The sequence below is a fragment of the Melospiza melodia genome, chromosome Z, assembly GCF_035770615.1.
Source record: "Melospiza melodia melodia isolate bMelMel2 chromosome Z, bMelMel2.pri, whole genome shotgun sequence".
NCBI classification, from domain to species: Eukaryota; Metazoa; Chordata; class Aves; order Passeriformes; family Passerellidae; genus Melospiza; species Melospiza melodia.
The window spans coordinates 62,922,958-62,943,456 of record NC_086226.1 but is presented as its reverse complement, the minus strand read 5'-3'; the positions used below and the strand labels follow the sequence as shown (position 1 = coordinate 62,943,456).

At 46.3% G+C, this 20,499-nt stretch overlaps 1 protein-coding gene across 1 annotated transcript in view; it reads right to left on the bottom strand.

Annotated features, from left to right (window-relative positions):
• The window catches only part of TRABD2A (TraB domain containing 2A), an 83,110-nt gene extending 64,315 nt beyond the window's left edge, over positions 1-18,795 (bottom strand). The window contains exons 1-2 of the mRNA XM_063180566.1: positions 18,661-18,795; positions 10,291-10,851 (exon numbers count right to left, since the gene is read on the bottom strand). Of these exons, the coding sequence (XP_063036636.1) occupies positions 10,291-10,851; positions 18,661-18,795 (696 nt within the window). The remainder of the gene's footprint in view (positions 1-10,290; positions 10,852-18,660) is intronic.
• Between the last annotated feature and the right edge of the window lie 1,704 nt (positions 18,796-20,499).

Sequence of the window (20,499 nt, the reverse complement as noted above, 5' to 3'; positions counted from 1 at the left end):
GGGCTGTGCTCCTCTGCAGCAACAGTGTCCTCACCCAAAGCTGGAGGATCTCCAGTGACACACAGTGCACCAGCCAACCAGCCCATCAGGTTAGCACTACTTGTCAGAGGACAGCAGGATAACCAGCCTAGTGCACTTGTCAGTAGTTAGCATGATAACCCAGTCACAAGAGCTCTCAGAGCAGTGCACAGATTTCATTGCCCTGCCCTTGCTCACTGAGTGAAAAGGAAAGTGCACTGGCATGCTCACACTGTAAAACTGCCAGCCAGACACTCACAAGGAACCTCCTTGGGAGCAGCAAGGGCAAGATAAGAAGAAGTCATGTTTGCCACCTGACATCTTCTGTTTCTGCTGTGTAATATGCTGAGCTAAGGGCATTTTTAATGGGAAAATCCAGCTAGCTGATAGGCATATGGAGGGCAAGTGCAAGGAGCAAAGTTTCCAGTCTGGGATTTCAAAGGCCTACCATAGAGTCCCGGCTGTTTGAAACAAACTCCCCACCCTTTTGAATGCAGAGGCAGCATATCACCACTGAACACCACTTTCACTGGGGGATGAGCCCTAAAATCTCCAGACAGTTAAAAAGATCTCAATTAAACTGTAATTATTTCAATACATAGGCAAAGCGTTAGTTATTTTGGTTCCCACCAGCCAGCCCATTCCCCATCCCTGATGTCTAGACATGGAATCTGCAGGTATGTTTACACACAAACTGAAAACAAAAACAAATCTAGGTCACAGACTCCAGAAGCTAAAGATGCACACAGGATCAATTCATTTGTTCTAGCTCCAATTCATGTGCACAAAATCCTGATTTCCCACCTGAGGAAAGAAGGCTGACCCTAACAAATAAATTTTGAAGTTACACCTGTGGGGCAGCAGATGCAACCAGGTTACTGCAAGCAGTGTCCCATCCAACAGGTTTAGCAATAAAATGCTCTGCTCCTCTGTCTGCTCCTTCATCAAGAAACTGCTCTTTGCCTTGCTCTGCTCCAAATCGTGACCTAAACCACAGAATCTAATTTATTCTTTGCAGATTTTGTACTGTGTGCCCTTCCTTGCTTTTTTCTTTCTTTGAGATTCTCCATCACTATTCCTGCCAAAGATGAGCCGAACCAAGGTTTTGTGAATGGAAACACTGCCAAATCTGGCCTCATCATTCCGGAAATTAAAGACAACTATTATAACTGGCCAATCAAGTACAGCAAGTATCCCCTTTATTCAAAATGAGAAGACTAGCACAAATCTCACCAATTTAATATTGTATATTTTGTGGCTAACTTCAAGGCATCACTTCTAACTCCCTAAGAACAGGAAAAAAATCCAACCAACAAATCATGTAACACTTGTTAACAAAGCAATGGTGTCTTTACTTCCTACTTTCCCCATAAATACAGGCTTTTCCTACATAATAACTTAATACAATTCGTCATCAAGGGTGGCCCTTTCACCCAAGTGGGTACACAGATTAAACAGCAAAAATGATGTTGCTGTCATGTCAGAAGGGCTGTATTTACTAAGCAGCAGTCTACAGTTCTCACAGTCATGTCAGTAATCCAGAACCTGGAAATGCCAGGAAAAGCAAAATCTCTCAGCACTCTGTTGCTTGCAAAGGCTGTTTTTTTGAGTAGAAACATAAACAAATAATGTCCTAATTATACAAAATGATCAAAGTAGAAAATTTTGCTTCCTTTTCTATCTGCAATGAGCTATATGAGAGACTGGCTGGAAGATGGAAATGACAGGACTTTTAAGCTCTCAGTGCCAGAGTTGGAGCCTGAGGAGCTCCCACGGCCCAGCCTGGCCAGTGAGCCAGCCTTAGCCGGGATCAAACCTAGGCCATGGGAAGCAACATCCTAAGTTCAGGGACATTGTTTCAAATTAGGGAGAGTTAAAGTTTGTTCAAAGAGGATCATGAGAATTACTTTGTTAATATGGGTTTTGTGCCAGTTGTTATTCGTCAGAATGTTGCTAGAATGTTCTATGTTAGTGTACATAAGTTGGGCTCCCCCCTTGCTTCTGGTCTTAATGTTTGGCTGTGTTCCAGAGTGCTCCTGTTACTGCAGCAGAAGAACAAAGGACTCTCAGATTTTTCCACCTAAGACCCGTGACCCGCTTTTCTTCCGCACCGACCTGTCACAACCATTTTCTGTCCTTGCGGGCATGGACGGGGCGATGCAACAAGTGGCGCCTGAACAGGGACCTCTCCAGTTTCATAGAAGATCCCGCTGTTTGGGAAATCAGCTATCAGGTGGCAGCGCTTAGCTGATTCGGTCGGCAAGGCCCCTGGGAATTCTGGAGGGCTGCAAGAAGCAGGCACTTGGAACGGCTGGAAGAAAAAGCATCCAGATCCAACTACTCATCTGCAGCAAGAGTGCAGGTGAGCCCGTGGGGAATTACCATAGGACAAGGAATGTTTGTGGAACAAGGGGGCATATATGGATGTTTTAAGGCACTTTCAATTGAGCATGGCAAACAATTGCCAAAGAGGGAAGAGGATAATGAAGTGGATCTTCCATAGTTTTCCCGATGGTATGACTTCAGTGACCATTGCTGTTGATTTTTGGGATTCTGTGAGCATTAAACTTTATAATCTAGCTACTAGGAGAGACCCCGAAGCACCCCGTATGCTGCCTGAGTTTCACCTTATTTTGGAAACCTTTAGTTAAGTTTAATGGCTCTGGTACTTCTGTTACCCCAATCCCACCCAAGGCAGCACAGTTCTCTCTGCTCCTTGCCCTTTGGCCCCTGTGAGTACGTTACAAGATGGAACCCGCCAAGAGGTGTGGATGAGATGCCATCCTTGTCTCCTCCTCCTCCAGCCCAAGATGGTGGTGGCCAAAACATCTTGGACCCTCCCCTTCCCACTGCTCCGCCTCTTCCTCTCTCCTCCTCTTCTGCCAGCCACCATTTTCCTGCATCCCCCAAGCCACCATCTTGCCCCAGGGCCCCTGCCATTACTCTGCCCTCTCCATGGGCCACACCCCCTCTGTGGAATCAGAAACCAGAACTGGAACCTTGGCTCTGGAAGCCACCATCTTGTCACACAGCCTACCACTCTCCTCCACTACAGCTAAACATCACTGCCATAGCCTTTCTAAGAATAAAGCTACTTTTATTTTAAGATATTCTTCCTTGGAAGAAGACCTGGACCCTCCTGCATCTGAGGAACTTCCACCACATCCCCCAGGTTCTTTTCCCACCATTGGGAAAAGATACAAAAAGCTGTGATTAAAGAAAGGAATGTAGAAGTGGCAGCAAAGTTTATTGTGGCACTGGGACAGTATGAAGCAAATCCACAATGGGAGCTACTGACTTAAGCAGAAAAAAAGGAACTACAGAAAGCATCTAAGGACTATGGGAGGGAATCACCATTTTTTAATAACTTATTTCATGCAACCATCACAGCTGATGTTTAACCCCTTATGATATCAAGTATTTGATGACAATGCTGGTATCACCAACACAGTATACCTTATGGGAGTGAGGACTGAAAAGGCTATTAAATCAATTGTTGGTGGACTCCCTGGGTAATCAAGCTTTGGCAGCACTGACTACAGATCATCTTGCCAGTGAAGGAGCACACAAACAACCTGAGGATCAGCCAGCAAACCTCCTGAGGCAAGCCTTAGATGATATTAAAAATGCAGCAAGAAAGGCACTTACGCAAGTGCCCAATGGCAATATGCCTACACTAGACTTTGCAGAAATAAAGCAAGGGCCTAATGAGCCCTACATTGATCACCAAAGGCAAGCCCTAGAGACACAAGTTACACACAAAAGGGCAAGACATTAATTGGTAAAGAAATTGGCTGTATCTAATGCAAATTCAGTGTAAAAAAGTATCACGTGCCCTTTCACCAGAGCCTGAACAATGCAAATGGTCAAGGGTTGTAATCACCTTGGGACATCAGAGCACTCTGTAGCTCTTCATGTACAAGCTGTAGGCCAAGGGCTTGCTGAAGCTTTAACAGCAATCCGAGCCATTCCAAAAGGGCTGCAGCACAAGGTCCTGGCCCATGTCATGAGTGTGGCAAGCAAGGGCACATTAAAACAGACTGTTATAAATCTAAAGCTCTTAATATATGCTCCAGATGTAAGAGAAGTAGTCATCACCCTAGCCAATGCTAGTCAAAATATGTTGTTGACAGCAAGTCACCATCAGGAAACCTCAAGGGGAGCACAGGGCAGCCCGTGCAATGACAAAAATGCCCCAGCTGCCTATGCCCACAACCACCAGAGGCCCAGCAGCCCAGAGCTTCAGTACCTTATCTCAGAGCTACCAGCAACCTTGGAACCTTAGGAGCTAGAGCTCCTTGGTTCAGTTAGAATGGAGTATTGTGTAAAGTTTAATTATTCAAGCTGGAGTTTAACAAAAGATCAGTCAGCTCTGTGAGATGTTTCCCCTTACCACCCTGTCTATAATAATGAAAACCTTTGATGCAATAATGCATCACCCACACCTTCATGATCCAGCAACAGACCCCTGCAGTTGCCACTAGGAATATTAGAAATGTTTTTCATTTGTGGGGATAGGGCCTGGCCTGCCCTTCCGTCGCACATTAAAGGTGGACCATGTAGCCTGGGTGGACTTACTCTACTAACACCCAACACCACACTAAATCACAATAGAGAAACTCAAGAAAAAAGATTCATCCATAATTTGAATCAGAATGTAAAGATGAGGTTATTTATTGGAACAAAGAAAAAAAAAAAAAGAGTTGCAGCATCTATATTGACATCTTGGGTTAATGCAGCAAAAGCACTAAAATAATTGGATAGTTCGGGGTGTTGTCTGAGTAAGCAAACCAATGCTACATCTCTTGCACTAAGTGGTCTGTTAACAGATATCAGTAGTGTTAGGCATGCCACTCTATTTAACAGGGTTGCTTTCTACTATAAAAGGGGACTTTCTGCTGCTGGCATAAGGGCATGGTTGCCAAGACTTTGAAGGACTATGCTGCATGAATCTGTCTGACCATAGTGAGTTGATACACTGGAACATCCATTAAAGGAAGGAGTCAAGAAACTACAAGTGGAAAATGTTATAAACTGGTTAAACAGACTGTTTAAAGGTTGTGGCTTATCAGGTTGGTTGTTATCCCTGGTTAAGACACAATTGTTAGTTCTTGCAATAGTTGTTGTGTTGATGTTATTACCACATTTAGTGAGTCGTTTACAGAAGATTTTGCAAAAATCTTTGTAAGAAATTTTTATTAAATTCCCAACAGAAAGGGGGAGATGTGGAAGTTGGACTGGCAGGGACGGACTGTGAATTTGCTTAGGCTGACTATGCAGAAGGTATCAACCTAAAAACCATGGGATGCAAAGTGCTGAAGAGAGAGAATGTCTAGACACAGTATAGAAAGTTGTGTGGGTACCATCAAGATCGATACTGTTGTTGAGCTAAAGAGCCTGCCAGTTTAGGCATGACATAATATTATAGGTTGATTAAATATACAGATGAATAAGCTAAGGTAAAGTGTGTTATTTAAGTAGCTTGTTAAGGGGGTTTGCATAAAGGATTGTGGGATTGTTATGTTAATGAAGACTATGTTATAGTTTCATATAAGGTAACATTGTTAGTGATGGTAAGCTATGCTTCCATATAAGGTTGTAAAATTGTTGATTAGTTGGATAGGACACAGAAGAACTACAGTCAAGGGTATATATTAGCATGTCTTCTGCATTATCTTGTCTTCTGCGGTTGCCCTTCCTAAATGCAATTATGTCTGATGCTCTAATAAATGAGCTTCTAATCAACCCTCAGTTGTTCCCGCCTCTTTCATTGCTGACAATAGTTGGTGTCCCCAAAGACAGGCAACGTAAAGGGTTAATTGTCATGCCACGGCAGGAACAGGGTCAGCAGGAGACAGAATTTCATGATCAGTCAGCCCTTAGTGGCTCCCGGCTTCCTACTGCATCCCAAGTAGTTCTGAAGACTGTGTCTGAATATGCAGCAATGTAATCAGATGCTCAAGTGCTCAGATAGGAAGAATGCTGTGACAAGGTATAACCACAGCAAAGTCATGCGGGGAAACAATTCTCAAATTAAGATCAGGTACAAGAATCTTCTACCAAGGGTCCCAGTATTGAAAAAGCCAAACTGGCCAGGGTCGTGGCTAGGAAGAAGTGACGGCTGGACAGTGTTTACACTCTTAACCATGGGTCCACACAAAGAGCAGACATAAGGCCAACCTCCTTGTGTTCAAGCAGGGACAAGTTTGTGAGGAATACAGACTGGACACCACCTTAGTGTACCAAAGCAAGTGCCTGGCACAGTACAAGGGCCAACACTTGCTCCTCTTGTGAGCCAGTACTAAGCTGGTGTTTGTGACACTACTGAAGCCAACAGCAAAGCTGTTTTGGGCTGGAGCACTAATGCCTGCAATATAGCAAACATGTAAGCACATGCATAACTGTAAAGGAAGAGTTGAGAGGGACTGACTCCATGCTGAAAGTCAGCAGTGGCAGATCATACATTGCTACAAAGCCCAGACACAGCTAGGAATGAGACCCACGCAGGGCATTGCAACAAAAGAGGCACTACCCAGCAAAGGCGGCGGAGTGGGAGAACAAGTCTGTAAGACAAACTAGGATGGGAACAGCATGAAAGAGGAAAAATAAACGCCATGGCCCTGGCATGGAGACAAACTAATCTTTCCATACTCCTGAACTTGCACAGAACTTGGAACAAGAGAGAGAGAGATTGAGAAGGCAGTAAAATATTTCACAGATTGTGTACACATCATTGTGTACTGAAGAAAAATGATACTTTTATGATTTGGCAATATGGGCAGGCAGCCTGGGCTGAGCATGAACAGAGAGATTTGGCAGGTAAAATAAGAGAGTCATAAACCAAGAGTCTTTGGAACAAAAGCCCAAAGAAAAAGAGCCCCTTGACAGGCACTCTTGGCTGTTGTATGTGGGTTTTGTTTGGGTTTTTTTTTCATTTTTACTGTTCTCTCTTCACAAGGAGAAGAGAGTTGTTAATTTGGGTTTGTCCGTACTTTGCAGTTACTGAGCATTGTGCCCAGGGAGACAAGAATAAACTGTTCCAGACCTTCACCTGCAATAACATACACCATCAAGGTGTATGTTCTATTCTTACTCAATAGAATGGATCAAAACAGGGACCTAACAATATATAGTTTGGAAGTGGCTTGGGAGTCTGCCTTACCACCAGAAGAATAATTTTGGATGTGAAAGAAAAAGCAAACCCTATGCAGAAACAAACTTAAAACACTGAACTTGCTTTTCTGCTAAGTAAATAATTTCTCTGTCATTCAGCTGTAAGAAAAAAAACATCTCCCTAGATGACATCCAGAGAGACCTGGACAAATTTGACAAGTGGGTCCATGGGAATCTCATGCAGTTTAACAAGACTAAGTGCATGGTGCTGGATCTGGGCCAGGACCATCCCCAGAATCAGTACAGGCTGGGCATGAGCAGATGGAGAGCACCCCTGTGAGAAGGACTTGGGGGTGCTGGTGGGTGAAAGGCTGGACATGACCCAGCCATGGGCACTCCCAGCCCACAGAGCCAAACGTGTCCTGGGCTGCATCCAGAGCAGCGTGGGCAGCAGGGGAGGGAGGGGATTCTGCCCCTCTGCTCTGCTCTGGGGAGAGCCCACCTGGAACCTGCATCCAGCTCTGGGCTCCCAGCACCATGGATGTGTTGGAGTAGGTCCAGAGCAGGCCACCAAGATGGATTAGAAGAAAGGAGCACCTCTCCTATAGGAAAAGGCTGAGACAATTGGAATTGTTCAGCCTGGAAAAGGGAAGGCTTTGGAGTGACCTATAATGCACCTTCCAGTATGGGAAGGAAGCCTACAAGAAAGATTTTTTTACAAGGGACAAGGGGGAATGGCTTCAGAGTGAAAGAGAGTGGGTTCAGATTAGATAGTAGGAAGAAATTCTTTACTGTGAGAGTGGTAAGGCACTGGCACAGATTGCCCAGAGAAGCCGGGGATGCCCCATCCCTGGAAGTGTTTGAGACCAATTTGGATGGGGCTCTGAGCAACCTGGTCTTAGTGAAGGATGTCCCTGCCCATGGTGGAGGGGACGGAACTAAGTGATCTTTGAGGTCCCTTCCAAGTCAGACCATTCTGTGATTCTATATTTCTTGTACAGTGTTAGACTATTCCTTGTGGGTTTTGTTCCACTTTCCCCAACAGAAATTTCTAAGTTACGTCTGTGTGTTTGCACAGAAGTGGCCCAATACTGGGGTTTTCCAAACAGCAGCACACTAAAGAAAGTATTTTCCAAAGAGCCTACTTCAAACCCTTTGTTTGGTTTCTATTAAACACATAATTAACGCTACTGTCTGAACAAACTGACAAGAAAGCTCTGAAATCAAAGATTTACACAGTTGCCAACCATGAAAGTTCACAAGTCAGTTTCTGAAACAGCCATGAAATTGGCTGAGAAGCAATTTCAACAATCATCTGCCTCTGGTTTTCCTTTTCCTTGAGCTGCCTGTATTGGAAATCTAGTAGTGGGCAGCAGTGGAGGGATGAATTTGCAGTGCAGTAGCTGCTCCAGATCTGCTCCCTCAAGGGATAGTGTGCTCCTTCCCTGGGAAGTGAGCAGGGAGGGAAGGAGGTGCAGCCTTCATGATGCAAATGCACACCTCCACTCACCATGGGGCAACCAAGGGGTATGATTTTCCCAACTAGAGGCTAGATTCTCCTGCAAATTTTGTCTCTCTGGCCTTCTCAGAAGACTGGGCAATTCTGGATGTTGTTGTGTCCCTTGCCCATGCAGGTTCTTGGATCACTTGGTATTTATCCTATCTGCTAAACAACACAAAACCACCTGCTCTTTGAAGAAAGCTGTGAAGGCCTAAGAGTCAATATTTACATGAGTTTAGCAGGGATATCATTTGCAATCAATATATCTCAGTCTCCCTACGACTTTCTTACAAGGCAGTGGATAAAAATGCCCTCGCCTCAACTTCTGTCATGATAAACTATAGAGGCAATGCCAGCAAAAGAAAAACATGGGCAATAATGCTTATAAATCCTCAGCCAGATAAGAGCTGGAAAAGGAGGGACTTCCCAGCGTATTCCCAGGTTAGCTGGAAGGAAACAGCAACAGCATAAGGATTCAAAGCACTGTGTTAAGCAAAAGACGAGATGCCAATGAGGTTGCCCAGCTCCAGACAATGGAAAAGAGAAGTGCAGAAGGCCTTCCCGCAGTTAAGGACTGCTCAAGTCAACAGAATGGGCTGTTGTGCACCATGGTCCCCACATCAATGCTGTCTGAGGTAGCAGCTCTTCAGACATTTGTCCTGGGCTGCTGCCCCTGCCCTTGCTGTGCTGCACTTGCCTTCTGCTCTTTCCCTTCCAAACCATGCATCAGTGACAGCACAGGCTTCAGGATGCAGGGGAGGAAGGTCAGGCATCAAACTCCCCAGCTCTAAAGGTCCTCCCATCTTGTGCTACTAGGGCATATTGCAAAATGCAAGTCTTGATTATTCCTAAGCAAATGCCACTCAACTCCCCAAACTAGCACCACCCTGCAGCAAAGGTACCCCACATCAGAGAGCAGTGTTATGCCTGTGATCTCATTGGGCAGAGACAACAACAGACACCACTGCTTGGCGTATTTGGTTCAGAGAGGAGCACCTCATCCAACACATCGACAACACAAAGGTCATTCTCCTGCATGAACAGCAGTGCTGAACTCCAACAGGTTTGCAAACACAAAGGCATTTGCACCAGGGCCTATACTTGTCTGTGCTGTGCTGACCCTCACCTGGTAACAAAGGAAAGGAAAAAAACCCCAAAAAACAAAAAATACTTTTCTCATTGCAAATAATTGGCCCCTGTTTCTGAGGGCATCAAAATATTCACTGTGATGCTTTCCAACCAGCAATTACTTCTCAGCACTACTCACAGCACACCCCTGCTTTCCCCAAGTAATCACTTCTTTCTTTTAAACCTGCTATTACAAAAACAAGTTTGGAGACTGAGCCCCAGCCTGTCCTGAGCTCCTGCAGGTCAGCCCAGTCAGAGTTAGAGAGCACACATCCAAAGGTCTGGTGTCTCTGAGGGTAGAACATGGCCAAAGAAGAGAGCAGGTTGCCCAAGGAAGAGAGTAGGCCAGGCCTGGATGAATTCAGCTCTGGCCTGATCCTCCTGAGGACGCAGGCAAAGGCACGGGCTGCAGGGAGCAGACACAAGTCTCTGGGTAAAAAGCACTTGCCCCGCACCCCAGCCCATGCTGTTTCTGCTGCGATATCCAGCTCAGGAGCTAGCCTGGCACCCTGCACACCACTCCACCTCACCTGGGAGAAGTTCAGCCCATTGAGTGGGTGGCACTGCTCTTCTACTTTCTCCACAGCGCCCGTTTGCTTCCTCAGCCGCTCCGCTTCCTGGGCCAGGAACAGATCAAGGACAGGCACGCCTCGTGACTTGATGTCTACCTCTGTCAGGGAGTTCACCATCAGCATCACCCACACTGGCCTCTTCTGCTCCCAGTTGCCAGCAATGGCATTGAAGAGGTAGTCTGCATAGAGCCCTTTGCCCTTTTGGTCTGGGGTCATCCAGGACGGCATCATGAGCTTGACATACTCCAGGTGCCGCTTCAGCCGGTGGTAGAGGTCTCGGGGCAGCACATCTTGGAGGTTCTTCCCCTGTGGCAGGAGTTGGCAGCTGGTGAGAGCTGAGATGGTGTAGGGGTCAGTGAGATCCAGCTCAAAGTACACAATGTGGCTCTGCTGGAAGGCATTCTTGGAGTTCTCTGGGATAAAATCCCAGACACGCGTGTATGGGACATGGATGGTGCCAAAGAAATAAGATGGGGGATCTCTCTTGATTGTCCACAGGAAGGAGTTCAGCTCATTTTGCTGGGAGAGAGGGAGACACAGCTGAGTAAGTACACAGGTTTACGCCAGGCCACTGCAGCATAGGGCTTAAGGAAAACATGGTGCCAAGCCAGCAGGTCACCTGGCTCAGCAGCTGGCCAGCATGGACTTTTCCTAAAGTGACTTTGCTCACATAAAGTCCTCTTTGACCATTGTTTTTCTCAGGTCCTGAGGTAAAAAGTCCATTTTCATGAAATAAAAACATATTGGCCTGGGCTTTCTCTTCCTGAAGGGTAACATTGCGTCTTCTCAACAGTAGGATCACCTGATACATCATCTGGGTATCTACCAAAAGCAGCAGCAGAGCACAGCCCTAGCACACCGTGATTCAGGCACAACACTTACCCAACTTGTGCCTTTCATCAAGTCAAAAATTAGCACCACTTGCTGTAGCAAAGCAGGATAGCAGGATTTCTATCACTTTCACCTCTCACTTCAGCACAGCAAGGCACCTTTCATCAAACAAACTGCTGTGATGCTTAGTCAGAAGGCGGTGCACCATCATGGGTGAACTTCCCTTTTGACTGTGCTGGTTTTGGTTGGGGTGGAGTTCATTTTCTTCACAGTGGCTGGTATGGGGCTGAGTTTTGGATTTGTGCTGAAAACAGTGCTGATATTATAGAGATGTTTTTGTTAGTGCTGAGCAGTGCTTGCACAGAGCCAAGGCCTTTTCTCCCTGTCTTATGACTGTGAGCATGCATGCTGAGAGTGCACAAGATATTGGGAGGGGATATAGCCAGGACAGCTGACCCTAACTGACCAAAGCAATATTCCATACCATATGGCATCACACTCAGCACAAAAAGCCAGGGAGGTGGGGGAAGAGGAGAGAGGACATTCAGAATGATGGGGTTTGTCTTCTCAAGTCACTGCTATGTGTGATGGAGCCTGCTTTCCTGGGGATGGCTGAACACCTGCCTGCCCGAGGAAGTGGTGCATGAATGTCTTGTTTTGCTTTGCTTGTGTGCCTGACTTTTGCTTTAGCTATTAAGTTGTCATTATCTGAACCAAACAATTCACCCTTCCAGCACTCTCCTGCAACCTCTCTTGCATGGAATGGGAATTTAATGAGTGTGGTGCTTGGTTGACAGCTGGGATTATAACACAACAGCAAGACACCAAGAAAATGAGTAACACAAAACACAGCTGGCAGGCAAACCTGCTGGAACAGGCAGAAATAAAATTTTGCTTGTGGCAGACAGACACCCAGTAAAGACCCCTCATGGCCCAGTAGTCTTTCTTGAGTAGCAGAGAAGAGCATGAAATACCTTGGAAAATAAATGAAAAAAAATTCTGCAGGCCAAACTCGGCCCATGATTTCCTACTTGTAAACACAGAGGGATAAAAAAACCCCATCTTTTTTAAAATTAGCTTTTAAAACCTTTTAAAACTCACAGCCATCCGGAAGTCAGAATCAGATTTAAATTTGTTCTGTTTGAAAATACACCTCACAGCATCACCTGAGATACCTCAATACAGGGTTGTGGTGTTCCCACGGGACAGAAGAGCAGATGGGACAAGGATCCTGCTTGAATTTGAATCCTTTCAATGTGCTTTACACCAGCAGCAAGCACACCCTTCATCACTGGTGCCACAGTACTCACTGGAACAATGGATACAAGTGGTGTCTGTCTGCACAGACAGGAAGAGGTAGCCTTTGCATGTCTAAGTAAGAGAACAGGCTTCCAGATGCACTCAAACATCTGGTCAGTCCTGAGCCAGCAGATAACTCTAACCTCAGCACTGGGGCTAACTGTGCATGTGTGCTGACCTAAGAAGCCTGCCTGACTGCCAAAAGCAGAATAGGCTGCTTGCAGGAATTTACTGGAAGCACATTGCCTATAAACTTCTGACACTAAAGACTCAGGGTCAGAAAGGTTAATCTTAAAGACTGCTTTGCAATGGCTCATCCCAGACAACCTTCTCCAGCAGCTCCGTACATCAGAACTGGGCCACAGATCCAGCAGCACTTCAGCAAAGTGCTACCACCAGTCCTCTTCACCTGCATGGACTATGGAATACAGAATATCCTGAGCTGAAAGGGACACACAGGGATCATTGAAGTCCAACTCCTGGAGCTGCATGGGAGAGCCCCAAGAACTGCACCATGTGCCCAAGAACACTGTACAAATCAAATATATTCCAAAGGGCTTTTCAGACTGTTCTGCAGCATATCAAGAGTCTGAAAGATACCTCAGAACCTGGCAACCCCATCCTACAACTCCAAATCCTACAGTCCTGGAATGCACACCTGAATTGCAGAGCACAAAAACTCTCCTCAAGACCATAGGAAGAAGGGTTAAGAAATAGGAACAGCCCCAGGGGGTACCAAAGATACAGCACAACGGGTAAATAAAAATCTAACATAGACCAGGGAAGAATACAGAAGAATGAATATGCAAATTAAAACAAAAGGGGAAATGAGAGAGGATTCTCCCCCAGTGTTGTCAGAAGGGGAAAATGAAAGGGCATGCCACTGGTGAGAAATGAACTGGAAGTAGTGGTCAGGCAGCAAGGAGGAAGGACCAGAAGTGCTGCTTTCCATCTACTGCAAGTATAAAGACAGAGGAGGCACCTGGGACAGGCATGAGGTTAGGAGGTCAGTACTTCTCTTCACACAGGCCTGATCATGTAGGTGGGAGTGCACAAAACTAGCCACAACTGCAAGGAATTGTACAGAACAAGCAGTCACCAGCCAGCTTTTCAGCTCCTCAATAAATCCAGCAAGAAGGCTCAAGCCCAGATAACTGGAACCAGACTTTAACACGATCATTAGCACTGCTCTGGACTACTGCACACAGACCAGCTAGAAAGGCTTTTGGCATTATACTCTTTTTTTTTTTCTTTGCTTATCCCCACAACTTTCATATTCGGATACTGAAAGCAGGGTAATACTGCCTGGTACCAGTCGTACCTCTGAAGAAAAACAGACCATCAGGCACAGAGTACATGAAGTCTTCCCTTAAAGAGCCTGTAGCACTGGCAGAAGGAGAGCAGGCTGAGACACAGCAAAAATTTTCACACAGTTCTCGAGACCCTGACATTACAAAGCAAAGCAGCTGAGCACTCTTGCTGGCACTTGCATGTCAAAACGAGTAGTCATGAACTTGAGACATCACCCTAAGCACCACTCAGATCTCCACAGAAAGCCTGGAGCCAGCATGAGAGGACAGAAAACCTCAGTGTCCCACCACTGATGGGAAGCTCCCTGGACCCTGCAGGATCAGTTTCTGGGCAGTTGTTGTCATCACCAAGTGATGGTACACAGTGAGCTCCCAAAGCTCACTCTCCTTCTCAAAGGTGGCACTGCAGCTGCTCCAGACAAGCTAGTGCCTCACACTCCTTTGGCATCTCCTTTTCCTTCCAAAGTGGAGACTGGGATCCCAGCAGTGCTCTGCCTCTGTGCCAGACCCCTGCAAACAGCCCCCTGTTACTGCTCTGTGCGAGTGGGCAAGGGGCAAAGCCCTCGGTGTGCCTGAGCAGACCTGTCTTCTTCCCCTGCTGTACCTTCAGGCACTCCCACCTCCCTGCAGACCTCATGGAGCTCTTGCATGTCTCAACGCACCTTCAGAGAGGGAAAAGCAAGGATATAATCTCACTCCAGCACCACAAAAGGGCAGCTGTTGAACAGTGCTCTAGGTAGCCATGAAATAGCACAGGAGCAGTGCCCAGGTTTGCTCAGCATCACACATACACCATCACCGCAGCACCTCGCCTCCCTGAGAGCATGCAGGAGACAAAAGTGCTACAGCCCAATTTTCATTTGCAGTAAGATCCTTTAACACAGCTGTTTAAAGCAACAAAAAAAGTTGCTTTAAAACAAACAAATTACAGTCAAAGTGATGTCCTGAAGGCTTATGGCAGCTGGGCTGTGCAGCTTGAGGAATTTCAGTTTCAGCAGCGTAACAACAAAAGGGTTCTTGAGTAGCTCAAGATGCTTAGATACATAATTCTGTCTCCACTATACAATTTACAGGTGGTAGTCAATGCATTACTTGTCACAGGAAATACCCTGAGCAAGGGGAAAGAGCGGCAGTCTCACAAGAGAACACAGATCTCCCTACTTGCTGCCTCACAAAGGTCCAAGGAATCATCAGATCGAGGTATTTCTGAATGCTCAGCACTACAGCATGGTGCCTTCTCCTCTGCCTTACTTCCCCAGGTCAAAAAGCTTACACAGTCACAGAGAACGCACTGGGACTTGTGGGATCCACTCCCTACCACAAGACTTGGAAAGCCTCCTTCCCAACCAAGGCTGCACAGGGGACGAACTCCACTGTCCACTGAGGTGCAATGGGGACACACAGGGACAGACAACACTTCCCCAACATGACAGGACAACAGTGTCAGTCACTACAAAAATTCTGCAAATGCATGGGTAGTTCCTTGGGAGCTGAGGTTCCTTCTTTTTGATTAAAAAACCCCAAGCCTCAGATTTTATGCATTTTAACTAGCACCAACAGCTTGCTTTTCCATCACTATTTAGAGAGCCATTATAGGATGCAACCTGTAGTCTTCAAATACACAAATACTACTGCATTTGTCAGATACCACACATCACTTCAAGCGAGGCAGCAATGATTCTTCTGGAAGAGAAATGCCAAAGAAAATCAGAGAAAGTTTCTATGAGGGGAGAACAAAAAAGGCACTATCTCAAATTGGGCTGAATTATATACTAACAAGAGTAAAAATGGCAAATATCCAGAAAACAATCCAGAAAAACATCAGGAGGAACAAAGAATTTATCTAGTGACAGCCCTCCAAACATCTAGAAAAGCATGAGAGTATAAAAAACTAAACAGAAAAGCATAGACAGAAGGCTGTCTATGCAAGGAATGAAGACTCAGAGGGAAAGGAAAACAGTCTAGAGACTGAAGAATTGGATGAGAACTGCAGATGTGGACAACCTACACTTGGTCTGCTTCCTTCTACATGAACTGCTTCCTTCCATCTTCTATCTCATCTACGATGCATTTCAAAGCACAAAGTGTATACCTCTCTGTGCAGGTTGGTGCCCTCTGTGGCTTCACTGTCTTTCAGGACCCCTAATATTCACCACGTGACTTCACAACCACACCTTCCAAACCTCAGCCTAGAACTGGCCTGTTTCTCAATCCACAATGTTCTCGTGCTAGCTTCAGAAGCCAAAGCACATGGCATGCAATACTTCACCCAGGCAGGCAGCCCTATAACCCTACCTATTATGGCTTTCTCCCTCTCTCTTATCTATCCTGGCATCCTATCTTGTCATGTTCCTTCATCCCTAATTGGGGCAAAGATTTTACTCACCACATTACATGCCTATGCAACTATGGTAATGCACACAAAAATGTTAGTGCATTTTTAATAGTACTCATATTGAGCTTTTGCCTACCTGCATTACTGACACTCTCAAACTCAGCTTAAGACTGAAAGTAGAACTCACTTGAGGAATAAACACTGCACTGGGTACAGCTACTAATAGAACACATCCAAAGTCCCAGGAATGAAAAATAAAGTTTTTAACTAAAAAGCCACAGGTTAAGAACAGACATATGACTTGCTCTGCTGAAGGGCATGTATGGGGAAAAGCAGCCATATAAATTAATTGGCCCTCTGTCAGGAACAACACATCATAAAATGCTAACCAACTACAACTACAAGTATTCCACAATTAATCTCTGATTTCTGGCTTTGAATACACTCCAATGCTAAGCAAAAATAAAGCAGTACCAGACCACATTACTTAGTATTTGGATACAACCCAAAAAGATTCCAGCATACTTTATTTTAAATTAATTGTTTTCAATGTCTTTCTTTCAAATTTTTTTTTTGAGGGGGGGGGAGGATAATTAGGTTTGTAGCTCTAACTGTAATTTTGAGTAATGATGAGAAAGCCTTCTGAAATACTGCAGGTTCGTTCCTTAAAATAGAAGTTATTCAGGCAACAACACATACTCCTCTTACGGCAGAGACTGAGGCAACCTAACAAAAAGAACTAAAAGAGGTGAGAAAAGGAATCCTATAAAGACCTAAAGTAAATTAAAAACCCATCCGTGGTGATGCAGGAACAAGACAGTATATTTTCCCTAAGGAGTTCATGTAAATATTCATAAGGATAAACTCAACAGTTTTGTAAATAAGGCAGACACTGCCATTCCTAGACAGTGTGGTTATTACCACTGTCCTAAATGACCCTCGGAAACGGCCTGCCGATTCTAGAACTACAGGTGGTCTCACATTTTAATGACAGAGTAATCAGCAGATAATTACCTACCATTAACACATTTCACCTCCAGTCTTCCTAGCAACTGGCAGAAGTCCAGTTAATTGTTTCTGAAAAAAACTTCCTGCATGTCCCACCAATCTGTGAAGTTATCCATTTCCACAAGTATGACTTCTGCTCAGGAGCTGTCCTCTTTGTATATTGCTCTCACTAGCTCCTTGCAGTAGTTTCATACCGGCCCACATCTTTTACACCTCATGCCCTCAAGGAGAAGGGGGTACCACTCCAAAGGGTTGACCTGGCTTTATGGCAGCGTCACAGCCAGCCACCTACAAATCCAGCTGACAGACTGGTTCCAAGCAAATTGTAAAGACACCATCCCACAAGGTAGGGCCAGGCTCAGTTTAACTCAAGCTCAGGCAGACACCTCCAGCGAAGCACATGTAGCTTGGCATATGGCTGATTCCATAATGCCCTAAATCCCAGGAGAAGACATTCTGGGGAACCAGCATGCCCTCAGAGGCAGGAAGGCCCCCAAGAACAAGGACTACATGTAGGTGCAGGACTAGGTGACAGAGGGGAGTAAAGTCACAGAGCAGACCTTCTCCAGTTGCAGATTTTCTCACGCCTACCCTGCAGTGAGCCTGCTGTGGCCTTGGCACCTCCCCAGCACAACAGCAGGTCTGCACCTACTTCTAAAGGCTTCCAGTTTCCTTAACAGCTGCCTGGGAGGGAAGGCGAAGTGGCCGTACACATATCCCACAATCACATCAGGTCCAAGGAGATGCCACCAGACAGCACAGATGGCCTGTTAACACAAAGTAAATTCAAGAAGGCTTTTCCTACAAGATTTTTGGTAATTTTGTATCAGAAGCTTCAAGCTTCAATAAGAATGATTTTTTCTGATCTTTCATGGAAATGACAGACATCGCCTGCACCAGCTTCAGAGCAGCTGTAACATCAGCCCTAACTTGCAGCAGGGATCCTCTGCTGTGCTAACTGCCCACTGGAGCTAAATCAGCACATGCTGCTCCTGGCTACTGCAGTCAAGCTGCTAACTTTAGGAGACAAGCAAAACCTAACATAACGTGTGACCGCGTTTTCACGCCAAATGGCCATTTGCTGGTCCGAACCTGTTCCAGCACGCTCGGCGTTCTGAAGCGGGACTAGGCGGTAACCCTGCGCGGGATGGTGTTAGCAAGTCACTCTCGGCCAGTCTGTCTTCTGGCGAGCAGCGCAGCTCGCCCTACTCGCTGCAGGCTAAAGATCCTGCTGGGGCTCACCCCCGGCTCCTCCTCCCTCATGCTCGCTCCCAGCCCCCTGTCCCGCAGTCCCGCCAAGCCGCGGAGCCGCTGCCGAGCGCCCGCCGCCCGAGCTGGGCGCAGCGCGCCCGCCTGGCAGAGGGGGCTCAGCGCGGCCGGGGGCCCCGCACGCCGCCCCGTCGGTCACTGCAGCCCGCAGCCCGAGGGGAGCAGACCCGCGTCCCCCGCGCTGCCGGGGCGGGCCGGGGCCGGGGCCGGGCGGACGGCAGCGCCGCCGGGCAGGAGGGCATCCCAGGGCAGGAGGGCACCGCGGGCGGCGCTTACCTTTCTGCGGAGCGGGCAGGCGGCGGCGCGGCCGTGCGGGGCTGTGGCCAGCAGGAGGAGGGAGCCCTGCAGCAGCAGCAGCAGCAGCAGCAGCAGCAGCAGCAGCGGGCGGCACAGCCCGCCGGGGCGCACCATCCCCGCGCTGCGCGCAGCCTGCGGACCGAGTCCCCCTGCGGTTCCTGTTTTGTCCCCCCACCTTTCCGTGCTTCCACACCTCCTGTTTTATTTATTTCTTTTCTTTCTTTCTTTTCTTTTTTTTCTTTTCGGACGTCTTTTGCCCCCCCCCCCCCTTTTTTTTCCTTCCTCCTCCCTGATAGTTTTCGGTTTTGGCCGTCCGATTCAATCCCAGAGCTCTCGCAGGAGCAGCCCCGTCCCCCGGCCAAGCCCTCCAGCCTCTGCCCCCTCCTCTTAAAAGGTCCCTGCGGGGCGGGGGGAGGAAGGGGAGGGCGCGGGGCCCGTGGCAGCGGAGGCGGGCGGGGGGGCGGCAGCGGGGGCGTCCCGCAGCCTCCGGCCGGGCCGTGCCGGGCCGTGCCGTGCCGTGCCTCGGCGGGCCCCGTCCCGCAGCCCCGCGGCTCTGTCCGCCCTGGGCCGGCCCGCCCGTGTCCCCGCCCTTCCCACCGCGCTCCTTAGGAGAATGTAAAATGCAATATTGTGATTCTTCACAAGCTTCTGTATTGCCCGTTGGCTTGAATTATTTTGACTCATTCTTGTTTCATGGGCGGCCGTTCCAAAGTTGTGCGTCTGGTGTGCTCTGCATAAGCATTGTTCACAGCATCACCAGAATATTCTGAATATATATATATATATATGTAATATTCAGAACATTCCAATTTTTCTGTGAATGGCCCATACAGGGATCGAGCCTGTGACCTTGGTATTATTAGTACCGTGCTCCAAGTGTGATCCTTACATGATCAAAAATGCGCTGAAGAATTTATCAGTCTCTAATAGTGAAATTCAGCTGTCCCAGCCAAGGAGGCTAGTGTTTAAATCTTCAAAAAGCACACTTTGCTGCTAATACAGTCTTAAAAATATTGAGAAAAGCCAGAAATGCACCAGATTTTAATCCAGTGCAAATTAAAAGAATGAGCTTTCGTAGCGCTCAAAATATTCAGTAGTCTCCTGATAATTTTATTCCAGCATGTGTAAATAATTAATATATAGCAAAACTGTTACCACTTTTAAGGCTTAAACTGGGTAAACCTTTAAAGTTAAAATCCTAACAATCTGTGGCTCACTAAGGTGTGTGGCATTATTGTATGGAGCAATCCTTCTTGCTCGTTCTTACTTGTTTAATTAAATACTTCCCAACAACAAAGCCAAAATCTATTGAAGCCTTAAATAACAAGACAATAGAGGACAAATGAAAGGTAAAAGGCATGTCAGTCTATGAAGTAGTATATTTTTGTTTAAGTAGAAGAATAAGGTATTACTTTTATGCAGCTCATTCTCTATGATGAATTTTTGTATATTTTGTCAGCATAATTGTATATAATTATATTAATTATATATAATTGTAATATATATTATAGTATAGTTTTATTAGTAATATACTACTAATTATATTAGTAATATATGCTACTATATTTGCAATATATATAATATTAATATATTAGTCATATATACTATCCAGTAATTTTTACAATTTCTACCTTAGTAGTGACCACTATGCTCACTGTCCTGAGGGGCTTTCTTCTGATTTGGTTTTTTCAGTTTTTTTTAATTGCTGGTGGTCCTGACCTACCCTTGGGCTTAGTACACAGAGTAAATAAAGATGGTCTTAAAAGACCACTATAATTTCTTTATTAATGTGGGCCCTTCCTTCCAAAGCTGTGTATG